The 15,740-nt window shown below is 42.7% G+C and overlaps 1 protein-coding gene across 1 annotated transcript in view; it reads right to left on the reverse strand.

Moving 5' to 3' along the window:
- tmtc2b (transmembrane O-mannosyltransferase targeting cadherins 2b) overlaps positions 1 to 15,740 on the reverse strand; it is an 84,772-nt gene that overhangs the window by 6,157 nt on the left and 62,875 nt on the right. The window contains exons 9-11 of the mRNA XM_028408071.1: positions 15,015 to 15,096; positions 13,535 to 13,649; positions 9,758 to 9,821 (exon numbers count right to left, since the gene is read on the reverse strand). Of these exons, the coding sequence (XP_028263872.1) occupies positions 9,758 to 9,821; positions 13,535 to 13,649; positions 15,015 to 15,096 (261 nt within the window). The remainder of the gene's footprint in view (positions 1 to 9,757; positions 9,822 to 13,534; positions 13,650 to 15,014; positions 15,097 to 15,740) is intronic.

The following is a 15,740-nucleotide window of genomic DNA, read 5'->3' on the forward strand; positions in this document are numbered from 1 at the left end:
AAGGTGTTCTCCGGACTCACATCAGGTAAGTCATTCTCTCTTGGATTCATCTCAGGTAAGGTGTTCTCAGGACTCACATCAGGTAAGTCATTGCTTCCTGGATGTATTTCAGATGGATTGGAGTTATTTTGTGGATTTGTATCAATTACCACTGAAACAACCTCAGGGAAAGCTTCAGCTACATCTGGAAGGTCTTGCTCGATGGCAGGCGCTGAGGAGCATGACATCCACAACGCGGTGTCCCTTGCAGAGGACTCTATGGTTGCAGGAGTGTAGAAGTAATTAACGTCATGCTCTTCAGAATCTGAGTCTTGCCTTTCAGATTCTTCTCGGCAGCTACGAGTCCTTGGCCGTCTAGGCCTCTTCTGTGTGTCTATCTTAGCCTCAGCTGGGTTGAGAGGAAGAAAACCACAAGGCAGTAATAGGTCTCGATGGAGGGTCCTTAGCGGACCATCCTTGGTTTCGGGCCTCACAACATAGACTGGGACATCTCCAGACTGTTTGACGACAACATATATGTCAGATTCCCACTTGTCTGCCAACTTCTGCTTGCCTCTGAGGCGGACATTCCTGACCAGGACTCTGTCCCCTTCTGTCAGGGTGGAATTGACAACATGCTTGTCAAATCTTGCCTTGTTGTAATCTGCGTTTTTTTTTGCATTCTCTGTTGCTACTTTGTAGCTCGCCTCTAGCTGGGATTTCAGGTTACGAACATACTGCGAATGTGAGCCTGGCTGGTGATTGACAGGTAAGCCAAAAGCTAAGTCCACTGGCAACCTTGGCTGTCGCCCAAACATCAGTTCGTAAGGGGTGAAGCCGGTGACTTCATTCTTTGTACAGTTGTAGGCATGTACTAACGGCTTTACATACTCTCGCCAGTGGCTCTTCTTTTGGTTCTCAAGGGTGCCTAGCATACTCAACAGGGTCCTGTTGAAGCGTTCAACAGGGTTCCCTCTTGGATGGTAAGGAGTAGTCCGTATCTTCCGGATGCCTGCCAGGTCACACAGTTCCTTGATAGTACTAGATTCGAAGTCTGGACCTTGATCGCTGTGGAGCCTTTCTGGGATGCCATAGTGGACAATGAATTGATCCCACAGGTATTTGGCAACAGTCCGGGCCTTTTGGTTTGGGGTGGGAATGGCTACTGCATACTTTGTAAAGTGATCCGTAATTACTAGGATGTCTTTGGTGCCACTAGAGTCTGGCTCCAATGTGAGAAAGTCCATGCACACCAGCTCAAGAGGTCGTGAGGCTGTGATGTTTACAAGAGGAGCAGCTTTCTCTGGTGGGACTTTACGCCTTATGCAGCGGTCGCAGGTCTTGATCTTTGTTTCCACCTCAGATGACATTTTTGGCCAATAGAAGCGCTTTCGGATAAGGTCAAGTGTCCGATCAATGCCCATGTGGCCCATGTCATCATGCAGGCTCTTAAGGACTATGGGTCTAAGTTCTTCTGGCAGCACAAGCTGGTAGTGAGTCTGTGCACCCTCTTGGCGCTTACGGAACAAGACGCCATCCAAGATCTCCAACTTTTTCCACTCTCTTAACAGGAGGGGGAGCTCAGGGAGTTCTGTCCTGAGAGATGGTGGAGGTCTCTCTCCCGTCTCCAGCTGGTTGACCACTTCACGGATGCAGGAGTCTCTCCTCTGCTTCTCTTGAATATCAGCTGAAGTAAACATCGGAATGATGTTTAGACCATCAAGTTGGCGCTCCTCTTTAAAACTCTCTGGAACAGCATTTGGATGGTGAGCAAGTGACATAACCAAGGTAGTGCCAGGTGATGTGTCCTCATCACGAATGAAGTGCTTTTCACAGATGGCCTTGATGGTACTTTCATCCATTTTTGTATGGTCAGATCCCATCAGATGTCTTTTTGCAAACTGCTGTATCCTCTCCAACTCTTTCTGTGATGATGTGTCATCAGGTAGCCTACTGTGTGGACGTCTGGACAGCCCATCTGCATCTTGATTTTGCTTTCCAGCCCTGTACTGAAGCTGGAAATCAAAGGTTGACAGGTCAGCTAGCCATCTGTAGCTTGTGGCATCAAGCTTGGCAGAGGTAAGTATGTATGTCAATGGGTTGCTATCAGTGACAACGAGAAATGGGCTTCCATAGAGGTAGTCTTGGAACTTTTCTGTTACTGCCCACTTAAGGGCAAGAAATTCCAACTTATGGGCAGGGTACCTGGATTCACATCTTGACAGACCACGGCTTGCATAAGCAATAACTCGCTTTTGCCCTTGTTGCTCCTGGTAAAGTGCTGCACCAAGACCTGATGTGCTAGCATCTGTATGCAAGATGTAGGGCAACTTGGGGTCAGCAAACCCAAGGACAGGGGCAGTAGTCAGCTTCTCGATCAGAGTGTCAAAAGCTGCCTGACAAACAGGTGTCCATCTGTCACCGAAGAGATCTTTTGGATTGTGGTAACTTTCAGTGTTTACTGCAGTCTTACAGCTTTTCCTCAGTGGAGGATATCCAGCAGTGAGGGCATTGAGTGGCTTCACAATCTTTGAGTAATCCTTAATGAACCTACGGTAGTAACCGCAGAATCCTAAAAATGCTCTGAGCTCTTTCAGTTTTGTTGGTCTTGGCCAGGTTTTTAATGCTGTTATTTTCTCTGGGTCTGTTTCAATTCCCTTCTCAGACACGATGTGTCCTAGGTACTTCACAGAAGTCTGAAAGAACTTGCACTTCTCAGGTGATAGTTTCAGGCCATACTCTCCTAATTGGTGGAGCACTCTCATCAGTCTTTCCTCGTGCTCTTCTAGTGTTGAGGAGAAGACGATCAAGTCATCCAGGAAGACGAGGGCCTGCTTCATATTCAGCTCCCCTATACAACGTTCCATGAGCCTCTGGAATGTGCTAGGGGCATTTGTTATCCCCTGAGGCATTCTGTTGAACTCATAAAAACCAAGAGGACAGACGAATGCAGTTTTCTGCTTGTCCTCTTCCTCCATTTCTATCTGGTAGAACCCAGATTTGAGATCAAGCACTGAGAACCACTTTGATCCAGTCAAGGCTGAGAAGGACTCCTCCAGATTGGGTAGAGCATATGAGTCCTTGATTGTCTGCAGGTTCAGCTTTCTATAATCCACACAGAGCCTGACATCACCATTCTTCTTCTTGACAACCACAATCGGTGAGGAAAAGGGTGATTCAGATTCACGGATGACTTCTGCATGAAGGAGCTGCTGGATGTGGTTACGCACAGCTTCAATGTCATGAGGATGTATAGGCCTCGCTCTGTGCTTGAACGGTGTCTTTTCACTGAGCTTTATGTGATGCTTGATCTTGTCAGTGCGGCCAAAGTCGAGGTCGTGTTGTGCAAACACCTCAGGCATGGAGTTCAATCTTCCTGTTATTCTGTCTTTCCACTCACTGGATATTGGAGAGTTACTGAAGTCAAATTCAATCCTTGTCTTAGAGGTTAGGTCTGTTGAAGGGTCAGAGACATGGGAGTTGAGAGACTGAACAATCTCAATGGTATGGATCTCTGCTATCACAGCTTTCGGGGGCAAGGTAATGTCATGGCCTGACTCATTCTTCAGAATAACTGGAAGGCAGTGGGGCAGCTTAGGCTGTAGGCATGCTAGCCCATCCGTTACTAGTATGCCACCAGGTAATGACACTGATGTTGGCGATGCTACCATCACCCACTGACAGTTGTTGCTTGTTTTGCAGCTCACTGTTCCTTCGAAGACTCTTGTCTGACCGGCAGCAATGGTCTCAGTGTCTCTGCTGTGTAGTCTCACTTTTCCCATGCTTGACTCACAAGTGTGTCTTTGCCTGGCTCTGAGGGTTTTTAAGACTACTCTGTAGCCATATGGCAGTGACTTAAAGTTCTGTGGAGTGACATCACCATACTGCTCATACAGAACATCCAAAGCGTTGGTGCCTATTAACACTGATGACAGATTTGAGTGCATGTCAGGCACAATCAGTGCTAGTGTAGGTATGTCAATGTCCACACCAAAGATGTTTTTAGGGAAGATGATAATAACCTCAATGTAGCCAATGTAGGGGACTTCCTGACCATTTGCTCCCTCCACTTCAAGCAGGTCACTTAAAGAGTGGATAGGAAGATGAGACAGATTTTCTTCATAGAAGGAGTTTGGGATTGTCGTGACTTGGGAGCCTGTGTCTAATAAGCAGCTGCATTCTCTACCACATATGGTCACCTGTGCAGTGCACCGTGCTCCAACCAATCCTTTAGGCAGGGTTGCTGACTGCTTCTTAGTGTTGGAGGTTGAGCACATATGGCTGACATGTCGTTTTGGTTTGGGACACTTTGTCTGTCTCCCAGCTCCTGTTTGCCCCTCTGCAGGAACTGGCTCTAAAAATGTTCAGGCTCTGAAGTGCTGTTCATGACATCCCAGGCTTGCTGTTTCTCTTTCAGCAACTTTCCTTTTGATGCTACTAGTGAAGGGTTCGGTTCGCCATCACACTGTGGCTTGATGTGTCCGTCCTCCCCACACCTGAAGCAATACCAAGGTTTGGGTCTTTTGCTGGCAGTGGTCTTCTCAGCTTGGCTGGGAGGTGTGGGAGTCTGAGACTTTGGAGGAGCTGGTTTAGCTTGGTTCTTCCTGTGACCTTTCTGCGTGACACGTGCTAGCTGAGATTGTAAATCAGCAATTTGTCTTTTCAGATCTTGAATCTCTGATGTAGGAGAAGGAGACTGGAATGCACTGCATTCTTCTTTGTACTGCTCACAAATGCCTTGGTAATGGGATGACACCTTGGGTTTTGAGGCACTGAGGTGGTGCTTCATGCGAGATGCCTTAGATGCTCGCCTGTCTTCTGCAGTACGGAGCAACAGGAGTAGCTCAGCAAAAGAAGGTGGGTTTTGCTTCTTCTGCTCTAGTTGCAGTTCAGAAATCAAGGTGTTGTCCCAGCAACCTCTGATAAACTGCCTCAGAAGCTGTCTGCCAAGCTCACTTGCCGTGACACCTCCCCTCCTGAAGGTGGTATTCAACATGACTTGCAGCCGCTGGAGGTAAGCTGAGGGTTTTTCTCCGCTGTCTTGCATTGTATTGAGGTACTTTGCGAACAGGTCATCCCCATCTTCAACAGTGCTAAATGCAGAGTCCAGAATCTCCAGATACACACTTGGAGGTGTTTCAGGTGTCAGGTGCTTCACTATGTCAATAGCAGGTGACAAGAGGCTTTCAAGGAGCTTCCGTGATTTGTGTAGGTCTGACTGCCTAGTGTCTTCCAGAAGAAGTCCAACATTAGAGCGCCAGGTCTCATAATCCACCTCATTGCTGGGTCGAGGTTCACGCCCAGAGAAGGGTCTGAGTCTTAGGGCTGTGTTCACATGCATAGTAGAGTCTTCATTTCGTACTATGTGTTCAACAATTACTTTCTGTATTTCTGGTGGATTAATATCACTGGCTTTCAGAGCTAATGATGTCTCTTTAGGTGGTGCTGGTGTCCAGTTGCACTCTGACTGGACATGCTGCTCTGGAACTGTGTTTTTAGGGCCAACCTGTACAGCTCTTTGTGGAACATGTTGCTCAGGTGAGTTCGATTCTGCGTCTTCGCTTTGTGTTTCTGAGTTCTCAAAGTCAACAGCTTCACTGATGACGGACAGTTCTTCCCTGAGGAGAGTTGCAAGGTCCTTGCCAGTCTGCTTTGCAATCTCCTTCAACTCAGAGAGGTAAGTCTGTGTAGCTGTTTTACTAGACGCTGGCATGTAGACACTAGATAAAGCTCTAATGTAGTAACTGTTGTCAGCTGGGGAGTCAGTGTCAAGTGTATAGGGCAATAGGGGTAGAAGTGCCTGTACAGCTGCAGCATGTCTATATTCTATAATGACTTGCTTGTCTGATTGTGCTGACTCTATTGGAATTTTTCTTTCAATGGAGCCATATTTTTTAAGAAAGTCATAAAGCTCTTCATCTGTTTCTGTATCAGTTAGACCACTAACAATGACTGCGTTAGAGATTTTTACATTGTTTGTATGAACTGCTTCCATGTTTCCTTATTTTAATCTCTGTTCTCTAATTCTAGTTTTGGTTAAGTTAGACCACTCCTGGCTGGCTCGCCAAATTTATGTAACACTTGTGTCGCTGAAAACAAGTGATGGACCAGTTCTAGGTTCGTGGAGTGGTGTAATTAATAATATTAGGAACAGAGACTTGAAGATTTGTATATAAGCCGGCAGTTTACTTAACAACAATAAATATTTAACAGGTTAATAAACAGATGAATAGATAATGAAATAAAATATCAATAAATAGAATGATAAAAGTATCAATAAATAGATCAATAAAATATGTACTAAAATATCAATAAAAATATCAATGAATATTTACAGTGCAAAATGAGCAATAAACAGTATAAAATAACCCGTTTGGTCCTTCTTATTTAAATAGAGTTTAAAAAGATTTAAATACTGGTTTGCTCTAGTTCTTTCTGTTTCTCTTAGACCGGTCTTTTATATTCTGTATAGCTAATTTAGAACAATTGCTTTAACTAATTTTCAGCTATTTATCTTTGTTTGTTCTGTTTTTCTTGGAGTTAACTCTTTTCTTTAGGGAACAGGTAAGTATTTAGGTTAGTTTTAGTGTGATCTTTTCACAAAAGGTAAGTATTCAGGTACCCTTTAGCAGGAAAACACATAGAAAAAATAAAATACCTTAACCATGTCGCATATACATTTACCTATTCACACCTCAATAATTCCTAAATAATTGTGTTGCAACACAATAATTTCAATTTGGGGATCCCCTTCTAATTTGATCTGTTAAATATCACAGTTCAGTTCAGTTTGTCTTGGTCAAACCGTAACAGTGGTCCGTTTGCGGTGTTTCAGTCCTTGCAGGTTATCCTTCCTTGGGTAGGCTCGCCATCATGCTCACGTAACGTCTTTCAGTTGGTGTGCGCTGTCTCGCGGCTAACTGAAGGTTCCAATGAGTCTGGTCTGTATCTGAGCTGTCCTCAACTCTCCCGGGGGTAGAGAAAAAAAAACCTGGCCAAAACCGTCATCAAGCACTCGCATCAAAATCACTGTTTTGATGTTGGAGGGTTGCCTAAATATGTTAAATAAATGTACAAGATGTTGGATAAACTTAATTTGAAGGAGGTCTTTAGATTTTGCGTATATCAGTTGGTCAGCGTCTGTTTCTATCCGTGTCTTCAGGAGCTCGCACACAGCGCCTGTGACAGCGTCTTAAAGGGACAGTAACATTAAATTTCAACTCACATGAAAGCTGAGAGAAAATAAACGGGAGCTTTAGAGTATGTTAACAGGGTTATTTATTAAATAGTCATTGCTATGCTTTCACCGCTATTTATTAACTGTATATATATATTTGTACTTGCGATATATATATATATATTATTCATGCTATTTAATTGATTTTAATTATTTATTACCCTATTTGGACCATGGGTTACATGTATATTGGAAAATTAGATTTAATGCTGTTATGTGTTAAGAGAAGTACAATTAACCATCAAACCCATCTGTTTCTGAGAGGTCGGTGAGTCTAAAATGACTCAGAATAAAAGACTTTGGAATAACAGGGTGAGAGAATGACACTGTTAAGCAATACCTTACTTGGCTTCTGGAGGTTGCTACTTCTGTGGGTTTGATCTCCTGTTTTAGTGACAACTCAAGCTTCTTGTATCATTCTCTGTAGCCTGTGGCCATACAGTGAGCATGTACTATGACATGGCATAACAATAGATTCAAAGACATGAGACAAGTTGTAGGTGATACCTCCGTTATGCGACTTAGAAACAAAGTATGTCCAGGAGGTAGTGTATGATTTAACAGAAATCTCAAGTTTAGAGATATTGAATGACAGAAAATGTCGACAAAGTTGACAATTAATTGCATAAGATGAAAACATATAATACATACATATAATACATCATCCCGTTCACATGCTTATCAATTCCCAAGTCTGCTTTCTTTTTTTCAAGTCTCCCCTGTAGGCTTTAACTTACTCTTTCTGCCCTTGCTTCATATATCTAAGACTTCTGTGATTTATATCCCTCCTGCTGCATTCTTCATTGCCCTTGCAACACTCTGCAGAACGTTGCCTTGTCAAAAGCTCTGATTCCTCACCCTTGCCAGAATGGGCATAGCCAGATGCAGAGTGTATTAGCCTAGAGTGTAAAGTAACATATGCTATAAAGGCTGCAGTCGCTCAGGCATTCAGGCATTTAAGTAAAGGATGCTGATATAAAATGGGAAACTTTCAAAGGCAGAAAGCAACCGATGCTACGTGAGGATCTCGTAGGATTTAGCCCGTCTAGATAGAGGGGATTGCAGGACTAAGGGACTAAATCCCTCGAATGGAGGGAATTGCCCTCTTCCACTCGGAGCGAGCAGACATATGTGGCTAATATAAAACACCAGTGCTTTGCAGGGTGAAGAGTCAAGCCGCAGTAAAGCATGAAATGACAAATGAAGATAGACAGGGTACATGGCTTAAGTCAAGTCGGATCGCAAAGAACAAAGGATAATGGTAAAGAAGATGGATGAATATGCTAAATTATAATTGTGCTGCAGCTGCAAGCAATACAAGTGGCAAAAGGCATCCAAACAAAAGTGACCAATATTGGGCCTCTGTGTTTGGATGTGGGCATCAAATGATTCTGTGTGGGAAGCAAAAATACTTGGTGATGGTGTTTATAGATGTTCACATCCATCAACACGATGATGATGTTTTCAGGGTTTAAAACTCTTTCTGAACTAGAAGAAGCTGACCATAAAGACCTTCAAAAATGTTTTCATGTGAGCTCCTGGGTTTTAATGTCATAGAGATATCTGCTTTATCTCCAGTATAATAAAAGAAAAATGTTAGCACCAATGACATACATCTACAGGAATGGCCCTTTCCAGGGGTCATGCCCCAGTGGCTCAAGAGAATTCACAGATCTTGCTCTGAGCTTTAAGAAATATTTTCTACTGAACTATGCTCTTGAAGGCAAATGAACTGTAACAGTTCTAACGCTGTCAAGAAAAGGACAGAGATCTCCAAAACTCTGCAGAGCACAAAGTAATTTTGACAGTTTTCTACAAAGTTATGGACGTTATCAAAAAATAAAATGTGCCCTTAGAAGGAAACATTTCTAAGGTTCAATATTTCTGTACAGATCTGAACTGAATATGAACAATGATATTTCTAACCTTACATGTGGGGTTAATTAGAGTGTAAAAATCCATAATGCTCCATTAACACTGAGAATAACAAATGGAATAGCAGCTCAAAGTCATGGCTTCTGTTATACTCTGTTTGTCTTGTTCGTGTACAATATACCAGGGTTTATGAGCTCCCAAACCTAAACTTCACTGTCTGCACTACATTGTTCTGATATATGTGATCATTAGTCCTCCACTGGTTGCTTCTAATCAAGACGCAGGAACAAACAGGGTGACCACTTTTGCCAAACATACTTCGCTCCCTCTGTGGCACAACTCGACCCTTCCTGTCACATCTCTCACTGACTGGAGCCCATTTATTTTCAAGATGTCAGTCCCCTGACTGGGTGTTATTACCATTATTCTTTTCAATCTGCTTACCCTGGCCTCTACTTTGAAGTCCGTGATGGATGTTGCACAAGCAAACCTCTGAGCTTAGTACAAACCTCACTCTCATTACTTGGACCTCCACTGACAATGCAGACCGTTGTGGGAAGGCAGACGGGCAGTAATAACATTGGAAAGCCACCCAGAGTGTGATTGCATAGTGTCCATCAGAGTAAACAGTAATGGTGGAGATTAGCTGGTCGTGGTTTTACTCACATTGGGTCTCAGGCTCGCTGCTTGTTCGTAATACTTCTCGGCTGCCTCATTTAGGCTGGCTTGTCTGGAAAGGGAAAACAGAGAGAGGTGATCATTACTCATTTTTATTGCTCCTGGCTTCAGATGAGGCCTTGAACTCTGTGTGTGTACTGGTGCTCAGGGGTCAGTGAGAAAATAAAAGGAGGGAACAGTATGAGGGATGAGAAAAAGGCAGATCCAACCGCCTGTAGGTTTCCTCGTTCGATAGCATCCTTTGCTCGATAACATCTGTGCTGAGCCGTGCACGGCAAGCACTTTCTGTTCTAATGGAAACTTGAGGTCAGGACATTTAGTTTATCGTATACTTGAAGAAAACTTATCAATGACTCGAGGCTGATATTCACTGCACGATTAGCCTGTGAGAATGCTGTCCACTGTGGATGGATGCTGAGACAGTGTAGGTAAACAAAACCTGAGTAGATGGCACAGATGCACCAAAACATGATGTGACAGAGAAAAAAAAAAGATTTTTTGGGCAGATGGCTTGTCAGCAGCAGTCCTTGGACCCAAAAATACTTTGTTCCTGAGGACATAAAACCTGCAAGACACGAATGTCCTACATTATGCTTCTTATTTTCCTTCATAATCCACATCTCTCCCTGCTGTTATACACAAACCTGTGGCTCCTCTGCCACAAAACACTTCCTGTTATTAACACCCACCTTTATAATCCACAGCTGCAGACTCACCGATGCTAATAATTGTCTAATTGCAAATAATTTAATTTTTTTGACAAAGTCAAGACAGAATTCATGACAGCTGGCTGCGGAGACCTTTTAAGTCCCAACGATCAAAGGAGGCGAGGCCTTTAGAGCCACAGTTTCCTTTTGGCTGTCGCAGTTAATTAAGAGATCATCATCTGTATGGTTCCAGATAAAAATACACACACACACATGCAGTGACATTAGCAGTTATGCATTACAATAATTTAAATAAAACAGATAGAAGCTAATTATTGTAAAGTAAAGAGCGATTTAAGGGATGCCCTATAGGGAAGTCCTATTCAAAGTAAAAACATCAGGGCATCATCATCAGCAAAGTGTTTTTACCATGTTTTCTATCTTCAGCCCCTTCTATTGATGTATTTTTGTCTTGCTATTTCATGTCTGAATGAGCATGATGGTCACTTTTCTGTAAAAGCCATGATGGCAATCTTATGTTTCCCTTTTCAGCAGTTATAACAGACATGTAGTCAACCAAGGTGCAGACTTTTGCCTGACATGGACAAAAACAAAAAAACAAAACAAAACAAAGGATGAAAAAAAGGTGAGCAAAGGGAATATGAGGACGAGGAGATTTAAGGGACAACAGTGTAGTGTGCATTGTGTTTGCCTCTCCATCACTCTTGTGGCTGTTTGGATGAAACAATGAGGACCAATATCTAAAAGACAGAATGCTGTTATTCCAATGTAATGAGTTAGATACACACGCTAGACAAAATGTACACACAAAGCCATGGTGATGTGTATAGTTTTGCAGGCATCATCCAATGTCATAGATGGTTTTACCTAATGATGGGACTAGATGTTGTTATTACAATGTATTAAGAGCTAGAACACTCATTTCATTTCCATCCCTTTACTCAGTGGATCTCCAAAATGAGTTTGATTCCTCCTCTGGAGAACATAAATGTCTGTACAAAATTTCACGGTAATCTACCAGACAGTTATTATATGCTATTTCAGCTTGTGTCCACATTGGTAGACTGGCAGCTACTGCCAAAGAGTCATAATTTAATCATACATGGTATTCACTGACTCACAGTACTTCAGATATACAGAAGGAGAACATGCCTCAGCTGTTTGTTGTTTTTAAGCACAACTGAATTTTTCCCATTTCTCTTCCAGAGGAGCATTTTACATTCCAACAGGGATCCAAACACCAAGTTTGAGTTGCTGAATTTGTCGTGAGATTATAAATGTGGGTTTTGCATCCAACCACAACCATATGTTTGTTTGCCAGCATAATATTTAGAAAGCACCGTCCTTTGAGAGGAAAAATGCACAAATTTTATTCTATAATATCATTATCACATTTATAAACACATTATCAGAGGAGACCTGGAGCTCTGCCACACTGTGACCAGTGGAGGACCTCCTTGCTGCCTGACTCTGCCTGACTCTGGGGAGGGCTGGAGAAGATGGGAGGCCAACTATGTAAACTACTGCCTGGGTTTAAACCTGAGACTATAGCAGCATGTGAATGAAAGGAGCATAAGTGGAAACAAATTCATGACCATATTTCAAATCAGCTGCCAAACCACTGATCCTTCTGTCTTGTTGTCTAGTGTTTGGTTTTATATATTTGACTCCTTGCACCTTTGACCACAAACTTACTGCTTACTGCTTAGTAGCTTAGCAGTGTTGAATACGCAAGCTGCATTTTCAGCAAGACATCCTCCCCAAGGGCAGTACTGTGTCAGCACATTATGTACTTTGCTACCATTACTGTTATCAATACACTCTCAAATAAATACAAATATGTACAAACTGGCATACCTAATACCATAACATGCTAGTAAACTACAAAAATAATCTTTCAGATATGGTATGTATTATATTATTATCTCAAACATATGGTTTGGATGTGATGGAGGTAAACTATGCATGCTTGTTTTATAAAGTTTCCTGTTCCCCTGGCTGTCTGTGGATAACTACACACTGTATGTTAGGATTTATGTTTTTTTTTTTTTTTTACTTTCTTACTGGGATTTGACATATGAACAGAAAAGTAGAAGCACATACCTTTTGGCTGAAACTTTTCCTGTCCTACATTCACACTATAAATTAAGAGCTAATTAAAAAAACAACAAAAAATTCATGTTCAAACAGGGCAGACGGAAATTATTAGTTTGAAAGCAAAATAGTGAAAAAAACCAGTCTCAAGAGAGTAATAAACGACTTTGGCAAATTTGAGAGCTCCTGCTCCTCCGTTTAATCTTTTCCCTTTCTCCTGTGCAAATTCACTTGTGTCCCCACCAACTGAGGGCCTTTCCACGTCGGCGTCCAAGACAAACACATAAAGAACATGAGCTGTGGAGGAGTGAGACCCCATGCCAAGCAGGCGGAGATGAGTTCAACCCAAACACTGCTTGACGCTCTCTTTAGCTGCCAGGGGTCTGGACCTGGGAAGAGGCTCTCTGTTCTGAAAACTGTTGGTGGTGAAAATCCTAGTGGGGGAAGAGCTACTCTAAACACAGCTGAGTCTGTGTGGCAATCTTGGACAAAGCACCAGCAATGTTATCATATCTGTGAAGTCCAGACAAGTGTCTGTCCAGAGTTACGAAGGGACATCTCTAGACTCTCTAGGCTAAAATATTTGATTCAGTGAGGCAGAGTTGGCATCAGGTTCACAAACAGTTTGTGATACTCGTCAGCTGAACAGTGTGAGAGTGAGACAGAGCAGAAGACATGGAATTTGACAGACAGCATATGAAGATGTATGACTGCAATGTGCACTAAGAAAAAACAGCAGTTCTAGGGCTGGTACTGCAGTGAGAGAAGAGGATTACAAAGCACAGCCAAGTAAATCACAAAGGCTGAGGGATAGTGTAAGCCCCCGGATAAACTGTGCAGACAGCAGACCTCCCTCTCATACACAGACTGCTTTCTACTCAGCCGTGGAAACTGTGTCCCACCCATCCCATCTAAAGAATACATATAGTGTCTTTGTGCATAGACTATGGAAATCGTCAAGCATAATAGAAGCAGAGAGAATTATTCCAATCAAACACTTTACCTGAGCATGTGGGCTGCACTGAAGACCACATCAAACTCCCCGCTGTCCAGGCGTGCAGCTTTCTTTGCCATCTCTGCTGCTTCCAGCAGCCGCGACTCTTCCAACAAAAACTGACCTAGCAGAGCAGGAGAGAACAGCACCACTATTAAAACAGGAGGGGATCCACATGGAGGCACAGAGGGATACACAGTCTGGTAGTGTTGCCTTTGGCCTAGGTAGAGGGACAGCCTTGTCGGCCCCTGTAATATATGCTGAAACAGTAGATATGAGTGTAACATACCATCTCTGCTTGGCCATCTCTCAGACCCATTTGTTCATATTAGCTGACCTTGATAAATCTGTTTCTTTAAGATGAAAATGTATCTCACAGGAGGTTTGCGTCTTATTACAGGCGCGCCTGCCTTGCACGCTGCACAACATGTCTAATGAGATGGGATTATGGAAGCCTGACAAGGCCGTGAACTGAGGAGCGGACCCCTTGGTAAGAGGCAGGTTTAGAGAGGAATTAATACCCTGTTGACTTTGGTTAGCTCCACCACTGTACTAGGATACTAAACCATCAAGTGAACCTAAGCATATTTTTCTTAATAACTGTGGATGAAACTGGGGTGACAGACTGACTTTGGGTGAGCCTTCAAACTAGCTCTATGCTACAAACACCTCTGGACAGTGTTTGATATGTCAAATCTGTGAATAAAACGAAAACAATCCAAGACATTAAACAGTCTAATTGACCTGGAATGGAATGTAAAAAGACTGAAAGTCTAAAATGTTATGGCTTTGAGTTATTCCCTAATGTAGGTATACCACAATACCTTCTTACTATACACTTATTTAAGCACATTAAATAGACTGAGTGATTGATTAGGTAAAATCTGTGATGATATGGAGCTGAAACTTCACAACAAACACACTGAAAAGGCTGATGCTTCTTTAAATAAGAGTCTACAATAATCAGTGGGCTCACTTCATTATTTATCAATACAGCACTATTGTCAGTTTATGTAAAAGCCTTTCTTGTTATTGATCACTTTCTTGCTGTGGATCAATATGGTTCATCTTATCATTAACCAACTGCTTAACCTTTACAGATGACATTAGACATACAGCAAAATACAAAAATCTACCATTAACCTGCCATATTGATCGTCTTAAATGTCACTGACAACATGGTGCCAAGGCAGTGAGCTGACACACAAGTTCATTATAATGTGCTACTTCACACAGAAAGGACGCTGAAACTGTCACGTTTTATGTTTCAATCAAATCAAAGAGAACAATATAAGGAAGGCATCCTCTCATCTCATGACCCTCTAGTATCCACGTACAGACTGACATGATGGAGGAAGAAATGGCAAAAGGGTCAGCCAACACTGTTTTTCGAACAACCCCCTAAGGTGTGTGAGTTCCTGCCTTTGTGCAGCCCGTTTAAATGCCAAATCAAATATTTGAAGGAAGAAAACTACAAGTCCATGCTTACCATAATGCATGTAACAGTTTCCTTTTGTGGGATCGAGTTGGATGGCCTTCAGGAAGTACCACTCCGCTTCTGTTTTCTGCCCCTGAGAGAGAGATTAAACAGTTTCATTATCGTTTCAACTGCTCCTCAAAACTACTCATTATAAAAACACCACACTCAGCTCAACAGCCAAAATACCTTTGTGTATACCTAATGTCCCTCTCCTGGCCACAGACATACCTCCTATAATAAATCTTAATAAACAGACATGAAACACGTGGAGCGCTGGTGTTATTCTTTCAGGCTCATGTGTCGTCCCGTCAAAGTTTGCACTGTCATGCTTGGCACAGCAGTGCAGACAGGGCAACAGATTATTCATTACAGACTTTTATCTGTGCAAATAACACTTCCACAGCATAACCACACCGGTGTGTGGCCTGACCACTATGAGACAAGACAGCGAGTGCTGCGGAGACATGTAGCAGAGAGGAAAAAAAAAAAAAAAGATCTAAGGGGATTTTAGGCTCACATACAGGTGCTCACACACAGATTTCATCTGTGTATACAAAGATAAATGCATTCATGCTGGGTGGCTGAGCATAACATGATGAGGGGAAAAAAACACTGAAGCCCCTGTGGACCTTCAGGGTTCCCTCGGGTCTTTTAGACTGTGACATGTAACCAATCACAGCTCAAACAGAACAAAGCAGCTGGCCAATGGAGGTGCCAGCTGTCACTTTGACACAT

Source organism: Parambassis ranga, chromosome 6 (genome assembly GCF_900634625.1).
Source record: "Parambassis ranga chromosome 6, fParRan2.1, whole genome shotgun sequence".
NCBI classification, from domain to species: domain Eukaryota; kingdom Metazoa; phylum Chordata; class Actinopteri; family Ambassidae; genus Parambassis; species Parambassis ranga.